Source organism: Triturus cristatus, chromosome 9, assembly GCF_964204655.1.
Source record: "Triturus cristatus chromosome 9, aTriCri1.1, whole genome shotgun sequence".
In the NCBI taxonomy this organism is placed as follows: Eukaryota; Metazoa; Chordata; class Amphibia; order Caudata; family Salamandridae; genus Triturus; species Triturus cristatus.
The window spans coordinates 821,144,595-821,170,365 of NC_140592.1; the positions used below are offsets into that span (position 1 = coordinate 821,144,595).

The following is a 25,771-nucleotide window of genomic DNA, read 5'->3' on the forward strand; positions in this document are numbered from 1 at the left end:
GCATTTTCTGCCTACCAATGTAGTTCAAACTACTTTTGCAAGGTCTCTTGGAGGTTTTCTAAAACTGCCAATTTCTATATAATCTGGAAAGAATGTGGGTACACATACAAATGTAACATCACCCAAAGGTAACAAGATGCTATAGTAGCTTGTCTATGTTGCTTGTCCCATTCAACTGAGTTATGAGCCAACAGTCTATGCATGCAATTAATTTGATATTTTTAAGCAAAGATATTGACAAAATCAGTTATGGATGTAGAGACATTACCTGATCTATCATTTTTCGTGCTTCTTCTACCTCTGTGTCTTGAGTCTCCGTTTCAATAGTGTAAGTGCCAGTTTCACTTAAACTATCATCTTCATCTTCGTTTTTCCGACCTTTTATCGGCTTCGAGTCCAAGGGAGATGTGGATCGTGGGGAAGGAGAAAGAGAATCTCGAGTCACAGAAAGAATCTGCAGGGCTGCTGACTTGTGTGGGACTGGTGCCATATGGGGGACCGACGCTGTGTGGGAGGCTGGTGCAGAGTAAGGAGCTGGTGCTGTGTAAGGAGTTGGCGCTGTGTAAGGAGTTGGCGCTGTGTAAGGAGTTGGCGCTGTGTAAGGAGTTGGTGTCATAAGGGGAAGAGGCGTCATGTGTGTGGCTGGTTGAAGCTGAGGAGCTACTATAGTTACAGGGGCAGTCTTCTTCTCAGAGCTCTGTTTAACAACTTCAGCCTGATCCTTTAAATATTCAGCAGCAAACTCCTGAGCAATTTTTGACTTTTTTCCTATACTTCCAAAGGATTTAACCACAGGTTTGGATGCAGACGATGAAGAAGAGCCGAGGCGATCGTCTGTTTTCTCTCTCCGAAGCGAGCCTGATCTTTGAGGGCCTGAAACGCTGCTCAAAGGTTTGCTTCCAGTTACACTAGCTACTTGCTGGGGCCCGGTGCTGCCAGATTTCTCAGCAGGCACAGCACCCTTTAATTTCTCAATCTTAACTTTCTGTGCAGGATCTGTATCACTTTGAGAAGAATGGGCACTGTGCGTGAAAGACTGTGACCTTTTCTTGCGGGGGGCATCATCGTCAAAAAATTCAATGACAAAGGCCTGCTGGTTATGCAGCATATCTTGAGGGTCACGTTTGATCTGTCGCTGAAGTCGGGCCTGATCAACAGCATGATCACTGTCTATCTCTTTCTCAGTTTTAGGCACAAGCGGATCTTCAGAGTCACTCTGGGTACCATCTTCATGCTGATTACCTGCAAGTGACAAATGATAGTATATGACTCAAATCGAGCGAGCTACTACTAACAAAATTTACTTCTAATCGAACAAGATATTTAAAATATGAATAGTTGAAAATTCTTAACAATATTTCTATATCCCTATTGCTGGAAAGGAAACTAGACTAAACATGCATCATTAATTCAATATTATTTTAAATGTATCCAATGTTAAGTACCCCTTATGAACACTCAATCAGATTTTGATGAAAAGCTTAACAAAGTGATTGTTTCTGGTGTCACGGGTGAGCGCTGGTTACATGGTATTTTGTAGTCTGATCAATGAGCTGTCTCTACACCAGTTCAATGTGAATATTATTGTACCATCAAGCTGATGCTGACCAAGAAATTAATCAATCAATCATGTGTTTGTTAAGTGCGACTACCCACCCGTAAGGGTCTCAAGGCGCTGGGGAGGAGGGGCGGTGCGGGTTCCAGTCCATCACGGAGGGGGTCTGTCGAAGAGCCAATTTTGAGGTTTCTCGTGAAGATGGAGAGTGATGTTGTCTGTCTGAGGTGGAGTGGTAGGGCATTCCAGGCTCTGGCAGCGAGGAAAGAGAAGGAGCGGTCTCCTGATCTGGTCTTTCTGGCGCGGGGGACCATGGTGTAGGAGAGCTGGGCTGATCGTAGGGTCCTTTGGGGTGCGTTGAATTTGAGTCGGCTGTTCAGGTATGCTGGTTCGGTGTTGTGGAGGACTTTGTGTGCGTGGGTGAGGATCTTGAAGGTGATTCTAGTCTTCATGGGGAGCCAGTGGAGTGTGCACAAGTGCTGGGAGATGTGGCAGTGTCTTGGCAGGTTGGGGACCAGTCTTGCGGCGGTGTTCTGAATGTTTTGTAGCTTGCGGGTGAGGTTTCTGTTTATTCCAGCATAGAGTGCGTTGCAATAGTCGAGTCTGCTGGTGACAAGAGCGTAAGTGACGGTCTTTCTGTGCTCGAGGGGGATCCATTTGAAGGTCTTGCATAGGAGGCGGTGGGTGTGGAAGCAGGAGGATGCGACGAAGTTGATCTGGCGGTCCATTTTGTGCTCGGAGTCCAGGATGATTTCAAGGTTGTGTGCGTGGTCCATGGGGGTGGGTGGGCTTCCGAGGGCGGAGGGCCACCAAGTGTAGTTCCAGGCATCGGGGTGTGGGCCCTAGAAAAACAACAGGGTCGCAAGCATGTTCACTCACAGTTATATGTTGAACATGGACTTCCTTCTTGAACACTAGATCATAAAAAATGTGACATAAGTACAAGTATGAGACAACTAGAATACACCAACAGCCTTCATTTGGGTCTGATCACTTACGCCCTGCACTGTATACAATGCATCCAAACCTATGCAGCAATATTAGATTCTGATTTTCAACACAATAAAAAAAATATATATTTAAAAAGCAAGCTTTAAACTGGCTAACAGCAGTAAAAATAATTATGTTCAATACCTTGCTCACTGGTCATATGAACTTTTGTTAAAGACTTATTTATAGCCAACAGGTTTTCATCACACATCCTTTCATGTTAGTCAAGGTCCTTAAAAAAAAGAATTATTGGTAGTGCCTGTTGTGAATAGATTAAAAATGGGTGACAGAGGCCCACCACAAGAATTACTTTCCAGGCAAACTCAATCTTGGGCCGACATTTCTTCAGGAAAAAAACCTAAGTCTTTAGCTTTCTTAAAAAGAAATTCCTTAGACTAGAGCTAGGCGGTTTCTTTGGTGTAAATTGTTGCACTCTACACAATCTCTGAGCACTTATAATCCATTACCTTCACCTGGATGGACTAATACGGATGTCACACAAACCTAAAATATGTTTTCAAATTGAATGGTTCAATTCTTAACCTAAACCATAAATTGTTAATCCGGTCATTCCTATTTAACCAAAATGTCAGTTTTCCAACTTTTCACATCAGTTATTATACTCAAGAATCTCCTTTATCTTATATCTTAATGCCCATTTTTGAAGAAGTTAATTGCAGTACCTAATCAGAATACATTCCTAGACTACATTCATGCAATTGGTTCATGACATGAAATATGAAAACAGTTAACAGACTAATAACTACTGCATAAAGCAGCAAGCTTCCAAGATGGTGAAAAATAAAAGTGTAATCCTAAAGGCCAATGCTGCCTTTGTTTTAAGAAGAGTCTTAAAGCCAGGTTACAGCAAATATGAGAGCAAGAAAGGGAACCAATTGCATTCAAACTCTCAGGACAAAGTAGCAACAGACAAAGCCCTGGCAGTTTCGTTGGCACTCCAAGATCTTAGCTAAGTTAAAGTTGTGTGATTTCTTTGAAGATAATTTACTTGTCAAATTATCAAGTTTAAATGTTTGCACTTTTCTGTGCAACTGAAAGCTAACTAAACATGGACAGCTCAGCAACCATGAAAGCTCTTAGTTAGATGACAACATGGGCTCCGACAGCTATAATGTCTTTTAGATACTGAATAAAGACAATGCTTCAGTCAATAGGATTCAAACCCTGTTTAGGAGACTGATTTGTGCGCTACTGTAAGAGATCAAGTTGTAATGGGAAACAATCACAATTCTGATGGACAGATTAAGGGCAAACAAATATATTAATATTTAATTTGCTTAATGAGAAAAAGAAAAACAAATTAATATTATGAATTAAACCATAACTAATTAAATTTTAACTCCAGTTTTTGCAGACTGATTCTAAACTAGTGTAGGTGGTCAAGGCTGTAACCATATGACCTCTATTTTCCTAAATTTGCATAATACATTGAGTTTTTTCAAATGGGTTCACCTTTAAGAGTCCGAACATGCACTGATAGATCACTCTTCGTACTGTACACATCTTCTCCAGGAGCCGGTCTTCTCATTAAGCTTGGATCATTATGAACCAACCAATCAACTACTTTACTTTCTGCTGACATCATCTCTGCATGACCAGGCTCTTTTCCAGCAGGCCTTCTTTGTCTCAGTGAAAACTTGGTCACATGGTCTTTTATTTTTATTTTACCAGGACGGTCATCATCAAACTCTATTGTGAACGATGCATGACTCTGTACAACAGGTGGCGTGGCAGAGTCTGTGTCTTTGGTTGGGATTTCATGGACCTGTGTTTCTGACGGTTTTGGCAGCTGCTGGAATTCTTTTGTTGGAATTTCAAAATAGCTAGGTTCTCTTCTGAATGCATAAACCGGCTGCTCCTGTGAGTCTCTGTAACCTGAAATGTTCCCGTTCATCTCCTCTTCATGTTGAGAAATTTCTTTTGTTCTTTCTAGTTAAGAAATCAAAAAGAAAAACCTGAATATGGCATATTCATATTTGATCATAAAGATTAAACACATCTTTGCACAACATTTAACTTAGTTACAACTACCATTTATTTATGGTTCAAAAATAAGCCATATGAACTAAAAACCCATATTTGCAACTTTGAAGCATTAACAGTATTCTTTACAATATCACCATATTCAAAGAATCAATAATCCCTCATTGTTGACCATGATCCTATTACGTCAATTGCTTATCATCAACAAGAGCATTTATGAACAGACAATCAATATATTAAATTTTGTCAGAATAAAATGTTGAAGTTCGTTATTTTTTTCTACCAAAAGCAACACTCCTAAGTCTGTAAAAGTTAGATCACACCAAGCCTCTAAAGTCTCTAATAAGTGGACAACTCTGATGCTCAAGTAACATTTCTTAATACTGAATAAGGATAAGTCTGCTTCTAAGGCCAATTTGAGGTCAAGTTAGTTTATGATCATCATACAAAATTCTGTGTAATAGCGGTATTTACCTTTCGCATCCATTCAGAACTTCACCCATGTCCAGTTTATTTAAGTATTGGTTATTGCTTGATTCGAAATTAGGTACCTTTGTAGTACCTGTGTTGGAGCTGAATTCGCTCCAAATGAATGGAATTCCTTAAGCCTAATAGCCTCTATTGTCTCATTACTGTGTTCTTTCTTTCTTGATACCCAATAAAAAATGCCGACACAAAAACATAACAGCCTCACCGAAATAGGGCTTTTAAAACTGGTATGGGGTGATTGTGTTGATTAAACATCTTGTAAGAACTTCATAACGTAACCTGTGTTTGTTATTAAAGCTATGACGCATGTTACACAAACTTATTAAACAACTGTTTTTATAACAAATTGTCCCCGGGACAGCATACTATTGTATTTATTTCCTTATGTATACTTTCTTTGTATCTGCAAACATCCTCTTTAAAATAATTGCCTTTTAAGTTGCTGCTTCCAAACACCATAGCTGGACTCGTCAAACCTAATCTTAAGGAAATTGCGGTCAGCTCAACCATCCAATTCATCAAGAGATCTGTAGTCCAATTTGATCCGAAAGTAGGTCACCTGTGTAGTACAAGGAACCAGAACAAAGTAGAAGTCTCTCAGGTAAAGATGAGAGAGACATTGGGTGCTAACAACTCTGATCTAGACTCTGCAGAAGATCTCATTAGTTCCAGAGACAGGACTACAAGACAATCATTGTTTTGAATGTCTCATGTGATATTAATCAAGGCATATGCATAAGATGGCTCTTTGAATGCTTGATTGCGAAATGTGTGTAAGTGTATACTGCAAGTATTATTTCTAGTATCTAGACTACAAATGCGTAACAATTCCTTTTTTCCAGTAACTATAGCACTGAGGACAAATAAAATAATAAGGTTAAAAGACTAAGGCATTAATGGCATATTATAAACTGAGAACTAATGTAATAAAAAGGTATTGTGCATAGTGAGGACATCTTACCTGAAAAGGGTTCTTCTTGCCTTCTGCCTTCATGTCTTTCTAGCTTGTTATTTGCATCATCATCTCCCCACCAGGAGGGCTGGCCATAAAGGGGAGTGCGGTAAATGGTTGCCTCTAGTGAAAACAAATATTTAAAAAAATGAAGATTATTTAGCCATGACTTTATTTGATGGATCTAAGTTGCATATGTGACATGACGCACAAAAACAAGAAAGTAGTAAAACAGTGACCAGAATCCCAAAATCTCTTAAGTAAAATTAATTTAGGTTCTAAAGGCATAGGTGATTTTGGAGGAGATATCTATTAACTTTGGATGGCTTGCGAATATTTATATATATATATATATATATATATATATATATATATATATATATATATATATATATATATATATATATATATATTATACAGATAAATACAATGTGGGGAAATAAATAAATATATATCAATATATACATCAATATATATATATTAATGAAAAACCAAAAACTACATCAATGCTACGTTGGGAAATGTATTGCAAAAGTTACCTTTAACATGGCATAACTATTAGTAAGTTGGAATATATGGAAGACACAAGATGCAAGGTGTGTATAATGTGCACTTCACCCGTCTATATAAAAAGTATTTTTTGCATAAAAACAAAAGAGGCTGCGTTTGAGTGACTGGTTTGCTTTCCCTCTGTAGCTTCCACCAAAAAAGGTGTGATTTTGGGAAGGGCTAAGTAGTGGGGCAGGTAATATCACAAAAATGCATGTTGCAAAGGAGAAAAGGAGCTGGAGTGATAAAATAAAAGGAAGAGGGACACCACAGAAAAAGGCATTTAGGAATGGGGAAAGGGGACAATAAAAAATATGTGTGAAGAATAGTTAGGTGAAACAGCAGCATGCAAGAAATAAGGTAAAATATAAGAGTGTGGAAAGAAGGCCAGGCTCTTGCAAAGACAAAAACAAAACACACTGAGCCAGGGCTTTATGGTGTCCTCTACGTCTGTCATTCACTGGCTGAAGGAAAATGCAGTAACTGCCTCTTCCTGCCTGCCAAATGCTAGTGCTGCAACAAAATGTCACCAGAAGTCCCTTGTGTGGCACACCGATTAAGTGGCAGGTGGCTACTGTTGTTTATCTTTGGCGTTCCAGCACCTAAGTCATTAGTCCATTCCCACAGAATGACTAATATATTGAAACATACTTTTAGCATTACCTGGATAGGTTTTCTTATTCCTGTTGGCTATGGATATAGGTGCTTTATAAATGCACAAATAAAATATCCTGCTGATTGTCTTGACTCCTTCTCCACTGTAACCCAATTTATGAATCTGTGAAACACAGGATGACAATTCATATGTATTATTTACACAGGAGACCCTGTGTGTCAATGCTTCTTGGGGCCGCTTCTCAGACCACACCTGTTTTAAAGGACTAGATACCCTTTTTATCCAACTCAAGCACTGCAAATAGATACTATGAAAGTACGACATGGAGGAGAGGATGCTGCATGTAATGTTAGGAATACAATATGTATCTGGGCATTACAAGGATACCAGCAATTCACTTGACTTCTGTGTCTTAGAATGACTTGCAATATAATTATAATGTACAATTGAGGTGAGGTAATGTAATTCCTTATATAAAAAACAAATCTTGTTAAACCTACTACTTCAAATTGTCCTACTGCAGACTGCAACTTCTGTTGGAAAGGGTATATTTAAAAAACACAGCAATTCCACTTTGTTATGTGTAGTGTCTTGCGAGTAAACAATGACAACCTTAATGGCCCCTAATAAACTCTGCAGAGCTTTGACGTAATCTGGATAGAGTGTACTGTAGTGAAGGTTGTTTTTTAATGTTGAGTTTGTAGTTACATGAAGACGAATAAGGACTTGTGATACCAAGCTCCGTGTGTGACGTAATCATTTAGGAGTACCCCGGCTGGGAAGACGCTACAAATTGCAACAAGATACGAGATAAGTAACCTGAAGATTGACAGTGATCTGTCAGAGTTTACCATGGTCCAGGCAAACTGTTCATGCATGCCACGTTGTTGGAAGTACAGAATCAGCGCTGAAAGCACATGGAATCGAAGTGCAGTTCCAGCCACTGTGAAGCAGTTGAAAATGAAAGCATTTACAGAAAATCTACACGTCGTTAGTTGAGAACCTGTTGGTCAGGCCATACATAAAGTACGGAGCTTCTACGCAACATAGAGCCAGACCTACTACACAGTGATAACAATGAGATTACCAGAAGTACTTAGAGAGTCTTCATACCGCAGCACTGGGCCCTCTCACCTGTCTACTCTGCCGCTGCACCTTCACCCACCTCCATACCGCTGCAGCATCCTCCAGCCTACCGGACTTCAATTGCATCCTCCTCAAAGTACGTTCCGTACACAAGCACGCCCCAGACGCAAACACCGTAACACGCAACCTCCACCGCTGCATCACGAACTGCACCGACACACTTTCCCCCCTCAAGAAAGCCACAGGAAGACACATGAAGAAACCGAGCTGGTTCACCCCTGCACTCCAAGAATCCAGACGCTCCTGTAGACGACTCAAAAAGACATGGAACAATAAGACCCCTGAAAACTAGCGCCGCCTACAAAGCAGCCACCACCGCACACCACCATCTCATCAAATCCACAAATAAGAAATCCCTCCAAGACAGAATCCTCACCAACGCTTACAATACCAAAGAACTCATCTCCATCATCAAGGAATTTGCCAAGCCCTGCAGCGAAACAACAGACTCCCCCTCCCCCCCCCCCCAAGACCTCTGCAACAGACTCAGCACCTTCTTCCACCACAAGATTAAGATGATCGACAACAAACAAGACCTTCACACCGCTCCAGCTCCACCTCCATGCGACGTCACCCAACAGACCCTGCTCAAATGGACCCCACTCATGACTGAAGATACCTTGACGAGCAAGAAAAGCATCCACTCTGGAGCACCCTCAGACCCCTGCCCACATCACATCTTCCACAGAGCCTCCCCCGCCATCACACTCCAACTACATCGGACAATCAACTGGTCCTTCGACACGACCAATTTCCCCGATGACTTGAAATATGCTGAAGTCAACAACCACCTGGAAAAAAAAAAAAAAACTTCCGCAGACCCAACGGGCCTAAAAAACTTCAGGCCCATCTCCTCGCTTCCATTCGCAGCCAAGATCATTGAAAAGATCATCAACACCCAGCTAGCAAACTTAATCGAAGCGAACGACTTCCTGGGCATCTGACAATCTAATTTACGCAGCAACCACAGCACCAAGACCGCCCTATTCGCCGCCACCGATGACATCTACTCCCTCCTCGACCAGGGCGAAACGGCAGCCCTCATCCTCCTGGACCCTTCGACACTGCTCCCACAGCACCAGACTCCACGACGTCAGTATACTCGGCAAGGCCCTCAACTGGATATGCTCATTCCTAACCGGCAGAACTCAGCAGGTGAGACTTCCTCACTACATCTCAGAACCGACACAGACCAACTGTGGAGTACCCCAGGGCTCATTCCTCAGCCCTACCCTCTTCAACTTCTACATGGCCCCCCTCACAACCGTCCAGAACCACAGGCTGAACATAGCCTCCTACGCAGACACACCCAGCTCATCCTCTCCCTCACCAATGAACCTAACATCACCAGACACAAATTCCAAGAAGGGATGAAAGACGTCACCACCTAGATGAAGAACAGCTGACTGAAACTCAACTCAGAGAAAACAGAAGTCCTCATCCTTGGCTCCACCCCCTCCACATGGGACGACTCCTGGTGGCCCCCTGCCCTCGGAAATCTCCCCCCACACCGACTGACCACGCATGAAACCTCTGAATCGTACTAGCCTCATCCTTCACAATAAACCACCAGATCAACGCCATATCCTCAACCTGCTTCAACACCCTCCGCATGCTTCGAAAGACGTTCAGATGCCTCCTATCCGAATCCAGTAAAACTGTCACACGCGCTCTCATCAGCAGTAGACCGGACTATGGCAACGCTCTCTATGCCGGAATCAACAATAAACTTCTTCGCAAACTCCAGAGCGCCGCAGCCAGACGGATCCTCGACACATCCCGTTGCAGTCACATCACCCAACACCTCCACGATCTCCACTGGCTCCCAGTTGAAAGAAGAATAACCTTCAAACTCCTCACCTACACATACAAGGCCCTTCACAACACCAGACCAATATACCTGAACAACCGCCTCTCCTTCCACGCACCCAAAAGGCACCTCGGATCAGCCGACCTCCATCTGGCCTCTGTCCCAGGCATCTACAAGACCAGAACGGGAGGAAAGTTCTTCTACTTCCTTGCAGTCAAGGCCTGGAACGACCTCCCCCTCCACCTCTGGCAGGCCCCCACACTGCCCCAGTTCAGAAAGGACCTCAAGATCTGGCTTTTCGGATGACCCCAGCACTCAACAGAGCTACACCCCAGCGCCTTGAGACTCTCACGGGTGAATAGTTGCGCTTTACCAACCCCGATTGATTGATTGAAAGGGAACAACAAGTGCATCATGGCGTGAAGACAAAATGGCTGCTAGAACGTTCCAGGAGCAACGTTTGATGAGCTTCCACAAGCCCTAGCGGAGAAGTTAGGTACGACAAATCGACATTTAACAAAGTTGATTGTTATTTAAATCATCGAACAGTTCATCCATATCAGTATCCAGTGAAAGTGAAGAAGACGATTGTGCCATGTCAATCTTTAATTCAGAAAAGCGTGGGCACGTCGGACTGGCTACATGTGAAGAAAAATGTCAGTAAAAAGGACAGTTGACATGCTAAAGCACCAAAGTTATTCAAACATTGTCCGAAAATTACACTGAAAGTAAATGGTTGTTCTATATCTTTCATCGTAGACAATGGTGCATCGATAAACATTATGCCTGTGGAGAAATATAATGAATTGCAACCCTGACCGCAACTTATGCCGTCCAAAACCAAAGTGTATACATGGGCTGCAGAGACACCCTTAAAAGTCAAGGTTCATTTGTAGTGACAATGAAACACAAGTGAATTAAGATGCAAGGATTTATCTAGGTGCTGCAAGGGAAAGAACAAGTGTGGTTTACTCAGCTTCAGCACCGCTGCTGGCATGGGACTGATTTCCATGAACTACAACATAAATGCTCACCATGAAATAGAAAGTCAATTCCCTTAGTTGTTTCAAGGTTTGGGGAAACTTAAGACTATGAAAGTAAACTTGCATATTAATGAGGACATCTGTTGTGTTGCTCAAAGGCATAGGCGAATTGATTTTCATTTACAAGATGCTGTTGAAAAAACTTGAATCGTTACTTAAGCATTTCATTGAGCGTTCTACTGGACCAACACCTTGGGTTTCTCCCATCGTAGTAGTACCCAAATAGGACAGTGAGGGAGTGGTGTGCATATGCGTTGACATGCGTCAGACAAACAAGGCAATTGAACGAGAACGACATCCAGGTCCACACATTGCTGCTAACAATTAAATTGTGCAAAGGTTTTCTCTCGCGTTGATTTGAATAAAGGTTATAATCAGTTGGACTCGAAGAAAACTGCAGGTCATACCAACCGTTTCTACACAGGTTGGTCTGTTTGGCTATAAAATGCTAAGCTTTGGTGCAATGTCAGCAGCACAACTTTTTCAAGACATCATTTGACGTATCATGCAGCCATTCATGAATGCATTCAATTATATTTATAGAGATGACATGTTGGTTTTCGGTGCTACCCAAAAAGAGCATGATAAGGCTCTCACACAAGTATGACATTTACTGTCTGATGCAGTCGTTTGACTATGAATGCAGATAAATGCGAGTGCCACGAGACAATGTTAAAATTCTTTGGCCATATTTTTCTGAAGGGGGTATGACACCTGATCCTGCTAAAGTACAAGCGTTGTCAAATGCTGATCCCCCACAAGATATTTCAATAGTGCGTTCATTTCTTCGCATAACGAGCTACTGTTCTAGATATATACGAGACTTTGCCACCGTAAGTGCTACATTGAGAGAGTGAATGAAAAAGAAGGTTACATTTCAGTGGTCAAGTGGATGTGAGAACATTTAAGAAAATCAAACAAGTCATTCAGAATGCTACTGAAATGGCTTATTTCAATCTGAAACTGTATACAGAGGTTGTTGTGGATACTAACCCAGTTGGGTTAAGTGGTATCCTTGCACAGCACAGCGGGCACCCGTAGGCAAGTGGGAGTTTTTCCCAACCAGAACATGCTTACTCAGAACCTGAGAAAGAAAGTTTAGCCGTGGTTCGGGCGTGTGAACACTTCCACGTATTCCTGTATGGAAAACCTTTTACACTGGTAACTAATCATCAAGCTTTACTAAAAATATTTGGCAATCAAAATGCCAAGATGTCTCATTGAACATTGGGTACTACGGCTACAAGAATACAATTATAACGTGAATCATCCAGGAAAGGATCAGAACCCTGCTAACTACTTTTCCAGAGTGCCCATTAGGTCATGGCACTCCATCCAAGCAAGTGGAAGCTTATATCAACTTTATCGTAAATTGAAACACACCAGTTGCCATTTATTTAGTCCAGATTATTACTGCCACAAGCCACTACAGTGAAATGCTAAAGTTGAAAGATATAATTACACATCAGTCAATGAATCAGCACACGCGACCTCTCACCAGTGAGGGTGAATATCAAAAATACAGAAATGTCAAAGATGAAGTGTCCATAACTCAAGAGGGATTTATATTGATAGGGTCGAGAAGAACAAGTTACTTACCTTCGGTAACGCTTTTTCTGGTGGGAACAGTATCTGCCTGTGGATTCCTCACCTTATGAATATCCCCTGCACCAGCATTCCGCGGAAATGTTTCCTTAGCTCTCCACGCCAACGAGGTCGTCAATACCATGGCTCCGCACGCGGCTCCGCATGATGTCACTGGAGCCATAAGAGGACCACGTCGGCGTGATGACGTCAGTTCCACCTATTTTTCCGTGCCACCAAGGCAAACAGGTGGACTGACCATAGAGATAATGCATACATAGTACACAGTTTTCACACAAATGCACCCAGCGTAAAGTGAAAAAGGAAAGCAAACATTTCCTATAAACCTACTCAAAGGCAAATAGAGGCAACACAAAATGACAATATGAAATAACCATATTAACCAATACCTCTTAAGGTATAAAAGGGTGGACAACGGGGAGGCGGGTGGGTCAGTGAGGAATCCACAGGGAGATACTGTATCCACCAGAAAAAGCGTTACCGAAGGTAAGTATCTTGTTCTTCTGATGGATACATCTGCCTGTGGATTCCTCACCTTATGAATAGAATCCCACAGCAGTCCCTCTCCCGGAGGAGGGTGTCCACCCTTCTATACCAAAAAGTCTTGCAAAACAGAGTGCGCAAAATAGCCATTCCTCCCCACGTTCGGAATCCAAGCAATAATGCTTTGCGAAAGTGTGGAGGGAGGCCCAAGTTGCGGCCTTACAGATGTCCAACACAGGAACACCTCTGGACAAAGCAGAAGTAGACGATTAAGCCCTGGTAGAGTGAGCTCTAATGCCTTCATGAGGCTCCTTACCAGCCAGAGTGTAGCAGATCTTGATGCACAAGATGATCCACCTGGATAAAGTGCGCTTGTGCACCGCCTTGCCCTTCATACGACCAACATAGCCCACAAAGAGCTGATCGTCCTGACGGGAGTCCTTTGTTCTGCCCTCTTAGGGTCCAAACGGTGCAGCCTCTCCTCCTTGGAAGGGTGAGGGAGAGGATAGAAAGTAGGAAGGGTAATGGTCTGCCCTAGATGGAAGGGAGTTACAACCTTAGGCAGAAAAACATCCCTGGTCCCAAGTACAATTCTTTCAGCATGTATGGTCAAAAACGGAGGCTTTGAAATCAAAGCCTGAAGCTCACTCACCCTCCTAGCCGAAGTGATAGCCACAAGAAAGATCATTTTAAAAGTCAGCAGTCTCAAAGGACAACTATGCATAGGTTCAAATGCTAAACCCATTAAAAAAGTTAACACTAAATTCCAATCCCACTGGGGCATAATAAAAGAAGTGGGCGGGAACATGTTAGTAAGCCCCTTAATGAACCTTAAAACTACTGGAGACTTAAAAAGAGACGGCTGATCAGGCAAACAAAGAAATGCAGATAAAGCCGACAAATATCCTTTAACAGTGGCCACAGGACAACCCTGCTGGGCCAAATGAAGCGAAAAACAAAGAACATCAGAAAGAGGAGCTTTTAAGGATTCAATAGATTTCTCTCCACACCATCTAACAAATTTTGACCACCTATAGGAGTAGATGGACTTGGTGGAGTGTCGCCTAGCCGATAATGTAACATCCACCACATCAGGAGGGAGAGAGAAAGAATTCAGGTTGCCCCGTTCAATCTCCAGGCATGAAGGTGCAGGCTCTGGAGGTGGGGGTGCAGAACCCGCCCCTCTGACTACGAGAGGAGGTCTACCCTGAGAGGGAGACAGAGCGGAGGGTGCGATGAGAGGTGAAGAAGGTCTGTATACCACACCCTTCTAGGCCAAACCGGAGCGATCAGTAAACTTGGGCCCGGTCTTGGCGCACCTTCCTCAGAACCCGAGAATCAAAGGTATGGGAGGAAACGCGTAATGGAGTTGCGAGCTCCAACTCAACTGAAACGCATACCCCAACGCTCCCTACCTCGGAAACTGGAGACTGCAGAATGACATGCAGTGCACGTTCAAGAGTGTCAAACAGGTCCAACCGAGGAGTTCCCCACGTCTGGAAGACGTATTGAACTACCTCCGGATGAAGCCTCCACTTGTGGTCGGCGGAGAACTGCCGAATGAGACTGTCCACACGTACGTTCAGCACTCCGGCCAGATGATTTGCCATCAAACAAATCCGATGGTCCTGAACCCAGGACCAGAGCAGCAACGCTTCTCTACAGAGACGGTACAACCCTACTCCTCCCTGCTTGTTGACGTACCACATCGAGGCAGTGTTGTCTGTCAAGACTTGAACTGACTGACCACAAAGGGAAGGGAGAAAGGCCTAGAGAGCCAAACGTATCGCCTGCAATTCCAGAAGATTGATGTGAGAAAATCTTTCCTCTGGAGACCAAAGACCCTTGACATCCAGATTACCCAGATGAGCACCCCACCCTAGGGTAGAGGCATACGTTATCACTGTGGCCAACGACGGAGGAAGGTGGAAGGGCTTTCCTTGAGACAGATTGCCACCCACGCTCCACCAAGACAGATCCGCTGCAGCTTCTCTGGAGATCCTGACTGACTCCCTGAGATCTCCATTGTGCGGATACCACTGCCTGCGGAGGCACCACTGAAGCGCCCCCATGTGCCAGCGTGCATGGTTGACCAACAGACTGCAGGAAGCGAACAGACTGAGCAGGCAAAGGACCTTCAGAACCGGAAGAACCGCTCCATTGTAAAACAAGGGAATCATTTCCTGAATGTCGAGAATCCTTTGCCGAGGAGGAAAAGCTCATCACACAGTGGTATCCAGTTCTGCCCCTATGAACAGGTTGCGCTGAGAGGGCACTAGGTGAGACTTGGGTACATTTATCGAAAAACCCAATTTGTACAACAGCTGAGCTGTTACCTGCAGATGATGAAGCACCATCTCTGGCGACTCTGCCTTCAGAAGCCAGTCGTCCAGGTAGGGGAAAACAGGAATCCCCGACCTCCTGAGATGGGCAGCCATCACCTTGGTGAAGACTCGAGGTGCAGTAGTAAGACCAAACAGAAGAACCGCAAAATGGTAGTGTTGCGACCCAACCGTAAATCGGAGATACTTCCTGTGCGACTTCAGGATTGGAATGTAAAAATACACATCCTGTAAGTCGTTGGACACCATCCAATCCTCTTGCTGCAGCACCTGAAGAACCTGCGCATGGGTGAGCATCTTAAATCTCTCCTGCTTGAGATATAGATTCAAAATTCTGAGATCCAGGATTGGACGTAACCTGCCATCCTTTTTGGGAATCAGAAAATAACAGGAGTAGCATCCCTGATCCCTTTCCTGCTCCGGAACCACCTCTATCACACCTTTTTGTAACAGGGTAAGAATCTCCTTTTGAAGGAGAAGTAAATGATCCTCTGTGCAAAAACCTTGGCAAGGAGGGAATTCCCTGAAGGGAAGGGCGCACCCATTTTCTACCAGATCTAAAACCCATAGGTCCGAAGTGATCGATTTCCAATCTTGTAGAAAATTGGTAAGCCGACCTCTCACGGGACCTACATGATCCAGGATGGCGGATCTAGGGCTGCTTTCCCGTATTACCAGGAGGGGCTGGGGAGGTAGAGGAGGAGAAGGAGAAAGGTTGACGCCTGGCTCCACGAAGGCCACCTCTGCCTTTACCCCTATAGGACTTATACAAGGGGTTTTGTTGCTGCTGCTGCGGCTGTCTGAAACTTCGAAAGGAAGACTTCCCGAAGCCTCTGTATCTTTTATAACCATAACATCTCGCCTGTGATTGCAGACCCAAAGACCTTGCGGTGGCCTTACTGTCCTTAAATCTTTGCAAAGCAGAATCCGCCTTGTCCCCAAAAAGTCTGGACCCATCAAAAGGCAGATCAAGAAGAGCAGCCTGCACATCGGGAGAGAACCCAGAAGACCTCAACCACGCATGTGTTCTTGTTGCAATGGATGAACCCATCACCCTGGCAACAGAATGCGCCGTGTCCAGGCCAGACTGGATAACTTGGCGAGCTGCAGCCTGAGAGCCTGCCAACACCTCACTCAGATTTCCCCTGTCTTCCTCAGACAACTTAAGAAGAAGCTGTTTGGCAGAGTCCATTAGGACATGAATGTATCTACCCAAGAGACAAGTGGCGTTGGTAGATTTCAGTGCCATGCTAGCTGAAGAAAAGACCTTTGCACACTGTTCCAGCTTCTTGGAATCCCTGTCGGCCAGAGCTTGCGGAAAAGCCCCTGTAGACTGCTTTGAACAAGAAGCCTGCACCACCAAGCTCTCAGGAGAGGGGTGAGATGAAAGAACACTGGATCCCCAGGAGCAGGTCTATATCTTCTGGACACTGACCTTGAAACCGCAGGAGCAGAAAGAGGGTTGCACCACACATCGAGGATTGGCTCAGTCAGTGCAACATTAAAGGGCAAGAGTGGTTCAACCAGCGAGGACGGAGAAAGAAGCACCTCCGTAAGAAGATTAGGCTTATACTCAGTCATAGGGAGCTGCAATTCCAAAAGGTCCGCAGCCTTCCTAATCACAGAATGGCACGGAGCAACCTCCTTCGAGGGGGAAGCCTTCTGAGAAACAAAGTCCCACTCTGGAGAAGTGTCAAGCCCACTTGCCTCACACAAGTCCTCAAACACATCTTCTGTGTCATACACTCCCCCTTCCTCACTCTCATCCACCTGGTACTGCTCCTCCTACAACAACCTATGCGCCTCTCTCCTCGAGCGCATCTTCGGTTGCGGCGTCGGCGGTGCCACACGTGGTGTCGATGGCACCGGGAGCTGCGTCGAAGGAGGATCCGCTGTAGTACCCATCGCCGATCGAATCCGAGAAGCTTCGTGGGATGGAGCCGGGGACTGCCCATACGGCGTCGACATCCTCGGAGCCTGAAAATGCCAGGACAGCGTCGCTGGCATGAAAGGCATAAAGGGGGCCTGTGGATACTTGTGAGGCACACCCAAATTAAATGCAAAAGGACCCATGGGACCCGAAGGTGCACCAGAGGGGTATGTGTCCCTGGCAAACACGCCATACATTGCATTCAGAAAATGCAATAGATCCGAACACGGCGCCAGAACCTGTGGATATTGAGCCGCTTTGCATAGCCAATAGATCCCGCTTTTGGGACCTTATAAGTATTTAGTTATGCAACTGTTGCATGGCTAAACACATATAAGATAAGGTCCCAAAGGCGAGACCTATTGGCTAGGCCAATGCTGGTCTTTTCTTGCCTTGGCCATATACAGCTTGGCCTTCCATTCCTTCAGAGCCTTCGGGTTCATCTTCCTGCAGAAAGAACAGCCCTCGCCGTCGTGGTCAGACGACAAACACCAAAGACAGTCTTCATGTGGGTCAGTAATCGACATGTGACCCCCGCATTCCTTATAGGGCTTAAAGCCAGACTTCTTCAGGGCAGACATGCCAAAAGAAAGAAAGATACAATCGAAATAACAAAGTATCCAGTCGAAAGTATGGAGAGTCCCAGAAAAAAACGCTAGCGTCGACAGCACGGAAAAAAGGGAACGGATGTCATCACGCCGACATGGTCCTCTTATGGCTCCAGTGACGTCATGCAGAGCCGACCTAGTCGGCGTGGAGAGCTAAGGAAAAGTTTCCGCGGAATGCTGGCGCAGGGGATATTCATAAGGTGAGGAATCCACAGGCAGATGTATCCATCAGAATTCTGATTTCGGAAAGTCTGCGGCAAAAATGATCGGCGTGGCCCACGAAGGATGGAAGGAATCATTGCACACAAAACTAGCTCTCAGAGACAGAGTCTGGTGTCCATATCTCGAGGAGTGAGTTGGGAAGGAATTAAAGGCTTGTTATCTATGCAACTGTATCTATAAAAGTTACTCAACACACCCTAAACATGTCAGAACTCCTTAGGCATGCCTGGCCATTGAGTTTTTCGGTCTACTCGACAACGGACATCACCTGATGGTGATTGTGGACGAATACTTGCGATTTCCATTAAATGAGTATCTCTCATCCACAACTCAAAAAGGAGTCATTGAGAGACTGGATGGCATTTTTGTGACATGGGGTGTTCCAGCCATCCTATAATCTGACAAAGGCATGCCGTTTAATAGTTGGAAGTTCAAAGACTTTTTAGAGCATCCGAGTATAAAGCATCAAAAGAGCAAGCCTCTGTGGCCTCAGGCCAAAGGACTGGTTGAGAGATTTAGGAGTACGCTAAAGAAAGCTGCGTAGCGTGCTACACTTGAGAAGCTTAACTTACAAACGGTGTTAAAATCTACATAGAGAGCTTACCGTTCAACACCTCATTTGACCACCAATGAAAGTCCGGCAACATTGATGTTCGGGAGAGCAATAACAGCCAAGATACCCCAGTGAACCAATCAAAGAGAAAGATGAGAATGCAACTCGTACGAAGGACGTTTATAAACAAAAGATGAAAACATATGCTGACCGAAGACGACATGCGAAAAGCATCATCCTCCAGAGAGGAGACAGAGTGCTCTCGTATGGCAAATGCGGAAAAGAAAATCTGATGCTCCGTTTGATGGAGAGCCTTTTCAAGTGATGTCGACCAAAGGACACATGGTGACTGCCCAGTGCCCTGGGAAGTCTATTACCAGAGACTCTTCTCACTTTTGGCATTGGATTCCTAGTTCACCAGATCTCCATGGTGAAAAAGAGGATTTTGAAGTACCAGTGACCAGTGACTGCTGCTGCCTTTTCACCATCCCAGCAGATCTTGGATCATGATGGCAGCAGGTCTCAACTTCACACAACACATTTAGGTTGAACAATTAGAGAGCCAAAGAGATTAACTAAAGAGATTTAAATTTATATATGTGTATATATTTAGTAAAATTGGTACATTTTCGTTTAACAGAGAGGGAGACTGAACCCTTTTGGTTCTTGATTAACTCCGTAGAGCTATGAAGTAATGGATAGTGAGTATTGTGACTGTATTGTGGTGAAGAGTGCTTTAGAATGTTCATTTTGCAGTTACACAAAGACATATAAAGACGTGTGATGCCAAGCTCCGTGTGTAGCGTAGTCACTGGCAAATACCCCAGTTGGGAAGACGCTACACAATGCAGCATTATCAAATTAAGTAACTATCATTGCTCCACACAGTGCTTCATTGAATAAAATTAGCTTGCATCCTGTTCTCCTTGACTCTGATTTGGACCCCCTGATTTTTATTACTGAAGATATTATTACAGTGACTTGCATGCCTACCTGGGCCACAAGAAATTTGTTTAAATAGTGTGCACTTTATTCTTCCTGGGGTAGCTCCTGGTAAAATAGGCACGTCCGATTTCATGCATTGGTACTAGGAGCAGGTAGTTACATATAAGAGAACAGGGGGTTAAGAGGGTCACAGTCCTGTGGGAAGCTGTGAACGCAGGTCACGGACTGGGACAAAATGTCATGAAGAGACATCATTGGCTTGTACCATGCATGCATCTAGACAGTCTAAACATACAGAACTAAGTTTTATTTGATACTAAAACTTTGGTGGCAACTAAAGAGGACAGATATATGTGCTCATATGGGGGCAGGCGTAACTTTACATTTTAATAACTTACTAAAAACGGAATATTGTCAAACCCATTTAAGAGACAGATGTGCACAGGACACCTTTTACTGTTCACCTCTCAGCAACCCTCTCTCTGACAGACTCCATCTTCTAATGCATCAGAGAAGTGGAGAAGTGGGGGTCGTCAATCTGCCCTTCGGAATATGAATGGCACAGCAATCACTTCTGTCTTTGCAAGAAGTGCTCTCTTATTAAGTTCATATCAACACAGTTCAAAATTTCCACGATTAGAATACATAAGAAATTACAGGAAACACATGAAATTCAGGTCATTAAAAGATCAGTAATAAAATCATCCTTCTAAAAAGATATAATCATTCAGCGTCACTCATTATCACAGAAAGAAAGATACAGCTTTAATCTATAAGAAGGCATAGAGTTGACAGGTTCGAGTGGAGGACCGTCCCCTGCTGCTGCGACAGAAGATCCTCCAGAAAGGGGCTCTGAGGACAGATGCTCAGTTTGAGAAGCTTGGGAACCAAACTTTCCGTGCCCAGCCTGGAGCCACAAGAATGACTTTGGCCCAATCACTCCTGATCTTCTTTAGCACTCTGGACAGGAGTGGAATTGGCAGAGGCATATAGGAGGCGTACAGGAGACGAAAGCGTCACGGAGCAAGTGCGGTCTTGGAAACTCCTGCATGCAAAATTGCTGACATTGCGCATTCTCGGCAGAAGCGAACAGAACAAACCAAGGCTCTCCCTACTTCTGAAAGAGACCTTGCGACACCTCCAGATGGAGACATCATTCATAATCCGCTAGTTATCGACGGCTGAGTTCGTCCACCCAGGCGTTCAGGGAACCTGCCAGGTGTTGAACCACCAGGGATATTCTCTGCTGCTCTAGCCATGTCCAGTGGCGTAGGGCCTCCACGACCCCACCCCACCCTGTTTGTTGCAGTAACACATGGCAGTGGTGTGGTCTGTGAACTCCTGAACCAGCTTTCCTTTGATGGAAAGAAGAAAAGTTTTCAATGACGAGCGAATCGCTCGAAGCTCCAGCAAGTTGATGTGGAGTCATAATTCTGCCGCCGACCAGAGTACTTTGATCTCCACCTCTCCCAGATGGCCACCCCATCCCAGGAGTGATGAATCGGTCACTACTGGGGGATCTGGCTGGAGAAGAGGAGTCTGCCTCTAACCCAATTGTGGTTGGGCAGCCACCACTGCAGGTCCTGCGCAGCTCTGGACCATGTCAGAGAGATTCCCCCGATGCTGCGCCCACTGGAATTTCAGGACCCACTCCAGAGCAAGCATATGCTATCAGGCTTGCACCACTAGCAGGATGCAGGAGACCATGTGGCCCAGCAGCCTCAGTCAATCTCAGCGAAATTCAGGATAGAGGCTGAAACAACAATGTTATAGCCTGAATTTCCTGGACTCACTGCTCGGAAGGATAGGCCGAAAACTGCACTGTGTCCAAAACAGCTCCAATGTAAGGGAGCGTCTGAGAGGCAGTCTGGTGTGACTTTGGTGCGTTGGAAGTGAACCCTAGAGAAAGCAGGAGATTCGCCATAGTCTGGAGGAGGGAGAGGACAGTCTGGGGTGAGCTTGCCTTCAACAGCCAGCCATCGAGATAGAGAAAGACTGGCACCCCTGATCGGCGCAGTTGAGTTGTGACCACCACCATCACCTTAATGTACACCCGAGGGGCACTGGCAAGGTCAAAGGGGAACACTGTGAACTGAAATGCTCGTGGCCTACCGTGAACGGCAGGTATCGCAGATGGGCAGGCAGGACGGGAATGTGAAAATAGGCATCCAGCAACTCCAACGCTACCATCCAGTCTCCGGGCTCCAGGGCAGACCAGACCTGAGCCCAAGTCAACATTTTGAACTTATCCTACTTGAGTTAGTAGTTGGGGAATCGCAGTCCTAGAATAGTACAAAGGCTCTTATTTTAGGGACCAGAAAGTAGGTGGAATTGCAAACACAGCCTACTTCTGGCACCTGAGCCCTCTCTATGGCTCTTTCTCACGTGTGGAGAGTGAGAGAATGAATCGGACATTTGCGTTCTCCCAAATAAACTTTTTTTCACTAAAGGCAACTGTTGCCTGCGACTGTGTTCCCCAAAGGGGTTACAGTTTCTTCCTCGAGATGGTCCTACAGTACTTTCGTCAGATGGAATATCAAAGATATTGACGGAAACGCCTCACTCACATAATAGTGACATGCTTCATCATCGGCGTTACCTCCACACCCAGATAAGGTGGTACCCTCTCTATGGCTCCCTTGGCCAAGAGATTACTGACTTCCTCCAGAAGTAAATTAAAATGGTCCTCAGTCAGCTGGTCGGAGGCATAGAGGGAGATGTAGTCTTGAAGGGAAGGAAGTAGCCCCTTCGGATATCTGAAGCACCCACTTGTCCGAAGTGATATTTTGCCAGTTGGGGACATGATGGCTGATCCTGCCACCAACTGGCCATCCGTGATCTTGAATGGACGGACTAGGAAGGTTTAGAAGTGGCAGGGGGAGGAATGGACTGCGTGGACCTCTGGCCGTCTGACCCACGGTCTCAAAAGGAGCCATGCCCATGGTCACGCAGAGGTTGCTGAACTTGTGGCTGGGGTACGACTGGTATTGCTGAAAGCCCCTTCCCTGGCCACGAAAGGAGGGAAAAGCAGACAGAGAATGGGTGGCCACCGAACGGCCCAAAGACTTGCCCGTAACCCGCGAGTCCTTAAAGTGCTCTAGGGTCATGTTTGCCTGGTCTTCGAAAAAATAGTGCCATAAAAGGGCATGTCCATAAGGGAAGCCTGGACATCCCCAGAAGAAAAGAACTGAAGTTCTCAGCCAAGCACAGCATCGAACAGCCATCGTCCAAAACATAGCTCTGCCCAGCAAGTCGTGGTGTCAAGCCCGCAACGAATGGCATACTTTGCCACATCTCTCCCATCAGATATCCCTTGGGAGAGAATGACCCATGCCTCCTCCGGGATCTGCGGCAGCACTTGCGCAACAGTTTTCAAGGAGTGGGCCTAAGGGCAAAAAAAGCATGAAGTGTTCACGGACCATAAGAGAAGGATGGCGGAAGAAAACATCTTCGTGCCCCAACCACCCAGCCTCTTGGATTCCCTGACCAGGGGTGCAAAAGGAACGCGCCTTGTGAAGTAGAGGCCTGGACCACCAAGCTCTGGGGGTAAGGTGGTTGGTGAGCAATTTTGGGTCACTCGGTGCAGGACGATGGTGGCTGGCGAGAGTCCTATTCACAGGAACCTCTGTACTGTGCTTGGAACAGGTACCTTAAAGGACATCAGTCAAGGCCTCATTGAAAGGCAGGAGGGGTTCCGAGGAGAAGACACCCTGCTGCAGGACCTCTGTTAATGAAGGATGTTGAAGGTCCGGGAACTCAACTGCCCTTCTCATCACCATAGCCTATGAAGCTCCCTCCACCGTAGCCATGGTAGGGGGAGAAAGCAGGTCAAAATCTGTGGCGGTAACCAGCCCACTGGTCTCACCCAATTCCTCATACCAGTCCATTTCATGCTCAGGCTAGTCTTGTAAAGGGTCCAGCAACCCCTCCCAAACTTCCTCTATTCCTAGCCCCTCGAAATAAGGTTGAGGAACCGACCTAGGACTCAAGTAAGTGCTAAATTGGCGTTGATATGCGCCGATCCAGCTAGTTTGGGATAAGGATCGGGCTGGTGCGGCCGGGGGAAGCCGGCGGGTTTGGAGTCTTGACGCAGGGGCTGGCGTTAGTGAAGGTCACAGGGGTATGACTGTCACTGGCCAGAATCCACCACCAGATCCATTGGGGGGCACTGGCGCCAGAGCCGCCGGCGCAGGAAGGGTCATGTCGCCCGAACATGAGGCACATAGAATTCTTTAAGCTAGGCGGGGTTCGCTCCAGTCTCAGGAAGGACAGGGAAGCGGGGAGCCATACCAGGCACATGTTTCGAAGAATAAGGCCTAGAGTGTCAAAATTCCTCAGTCACATCAGTCGACAGACCGGTAGAAGTTGAAGCGCGCTTCAACTTTTTGTGTTTCTTATGCCTCTTACTTGACCGTTCCAATGACTTCGAGTGGGAGTATAAGGACTTAGGACTACCGGAGTGGTGCCCGGACCTTCCTCTAGACCGGTAACGAATTTCTGTGGTGAATGGCATGGAGTTTGATGCCAGGCCACAAGCAGCTTTAGGGACCACTCCATCAAAGCTTTGGTAGGCCATGGCTCGGCAGTCGGAGCAGGACTACGAGTCCAGGTCATGCACCAGACACCAAAGAAAATCCGGTGCGGATCCATCACCGATATGGTGCAACAGGCAGGCACCTCACAGTTTGTATCCAAAAGTCTGCTTTGACATGTTGGAATAAACCTACACACCAAAATATGCTTGACAAAACGTAAAAAAAGAGCCTGTCAAAAAATGACAGAGGGTAGCTATGTACACAAATCTGCAAATTTTAAGGTAACTGATAATCATTAAAAAATCTCTAGTGATAAACCCTTCTCCCAACAGACAGATTTTTGTTTTTAATTGTTTCGGTACTTGCAAATGTAAGGCCAAAGCGGTGACTGCACTCCACCTGACCAGTGTTTACAAAAGGGCTTAAGAGGACAGGGTTAAAGCTGCTTACATCTATTGTCACTACACCCTTCTCGGGTACTTCCCAATGTTAAGTGGTTGACATGGTCAGCCCATCACCAGCGCTCTAAATGAGCTCACCTCCACAACAAAAATTTGCCAAAAGCCACCAGATAACCCATCCCTCTCGTCTGCCTATAAACATCGAGTGGGGATTTGCAATATTGAATGCTGCACACTCGGTCAGTGCCTCAGTGTAGTCGGAGATACACGGAGGCACTGACCGGCGAGTGTGCAGCATTCAATATTGTTTAACTACAGGCGCCCTCCCCTACCATGAAAGCTCATGGAGCGCACAAGCCTCCATAAGAGAGTTAATTAAGATGCTAACTAGGTACTTTTTTACATGCCGATTTGAGCATGTTCTTATTGTCAAACCATATTAGGTACATATTACATATAAATTATATGTGAGTGACATAGGGATCACGCACGGTCCTAAAGAGGAAGCCAAGGGGATTGGCTTTTGAAACATGTTGACCAAGTAGGCTACTCATAACAGTAGACCACCTATGTATTCCCCAGTTTTTTAATGTTACCAGCTAGGGAAGTGAATAAAGTTTATTTTTTTTCACTAGCCAGGCAACGTTTATCATTGTACCACTATTTTCTTCGACCCTATCACTCTAACTCTTACACTACACATAGCCTTTTTCAGTGTATTAAGTGCTCCCACATCTCTGTAGGTTGTAAAACGCCCTGCCCCGTAGAGGGACAGGAAGACTCCCATGATGAAGCATGACACTAAGGGATTCTTAGTGCGTGAGGGGAATTTTAACACCACATAGTGTCTCCCATGACAACTCTTTGGGTTAAACACTAACTATCCACCATTTTCATTAGAATTTCTTCACACAAGGAAGGATATATTGAATATTGGTAGAATCTCTTTGTTTAATTATAGCTATATAGAAGGATGATTCTACTCTTATACCT

At 45.2% G+C, this 25,771-nt stretch overlaps 1 protein-coding gene across 3 annotated transcripts in view; it reads right to left on the bottom strand.

Moving 5' to 3' along the window:
• Positions 1 to 25,771, bottom strand: part of CEP170B (centrosomal protein 170B) — a 318,645-nt gene that overhangs the window by 81,723 nt on the left and 211,151 nt on the right. For all 3 annotated transcript variants that reach the window (XM_085626239.1, XM_085626237.1, XM_085626238.1), the window contains exons 7-9: positions 6,000 to 6,113; positions 4,019 to 4,495; positions 269 to 1,242 (exon numbers count right to left, since the gene is read on the bottom strand). In XM_085626239.1, the coding sequence (XP_085482365.1) occupies positions 269 to 1,242; positions 4,019 to 4,495; positions 6,000 to 6,113 (1,565 nt within the window). The remainder of the gene's footprint in view (positions 1 to 268; positions 1,243 to 4,018; positions 4,496 to 5,999; positions 6,114 to 25,771) is intronic.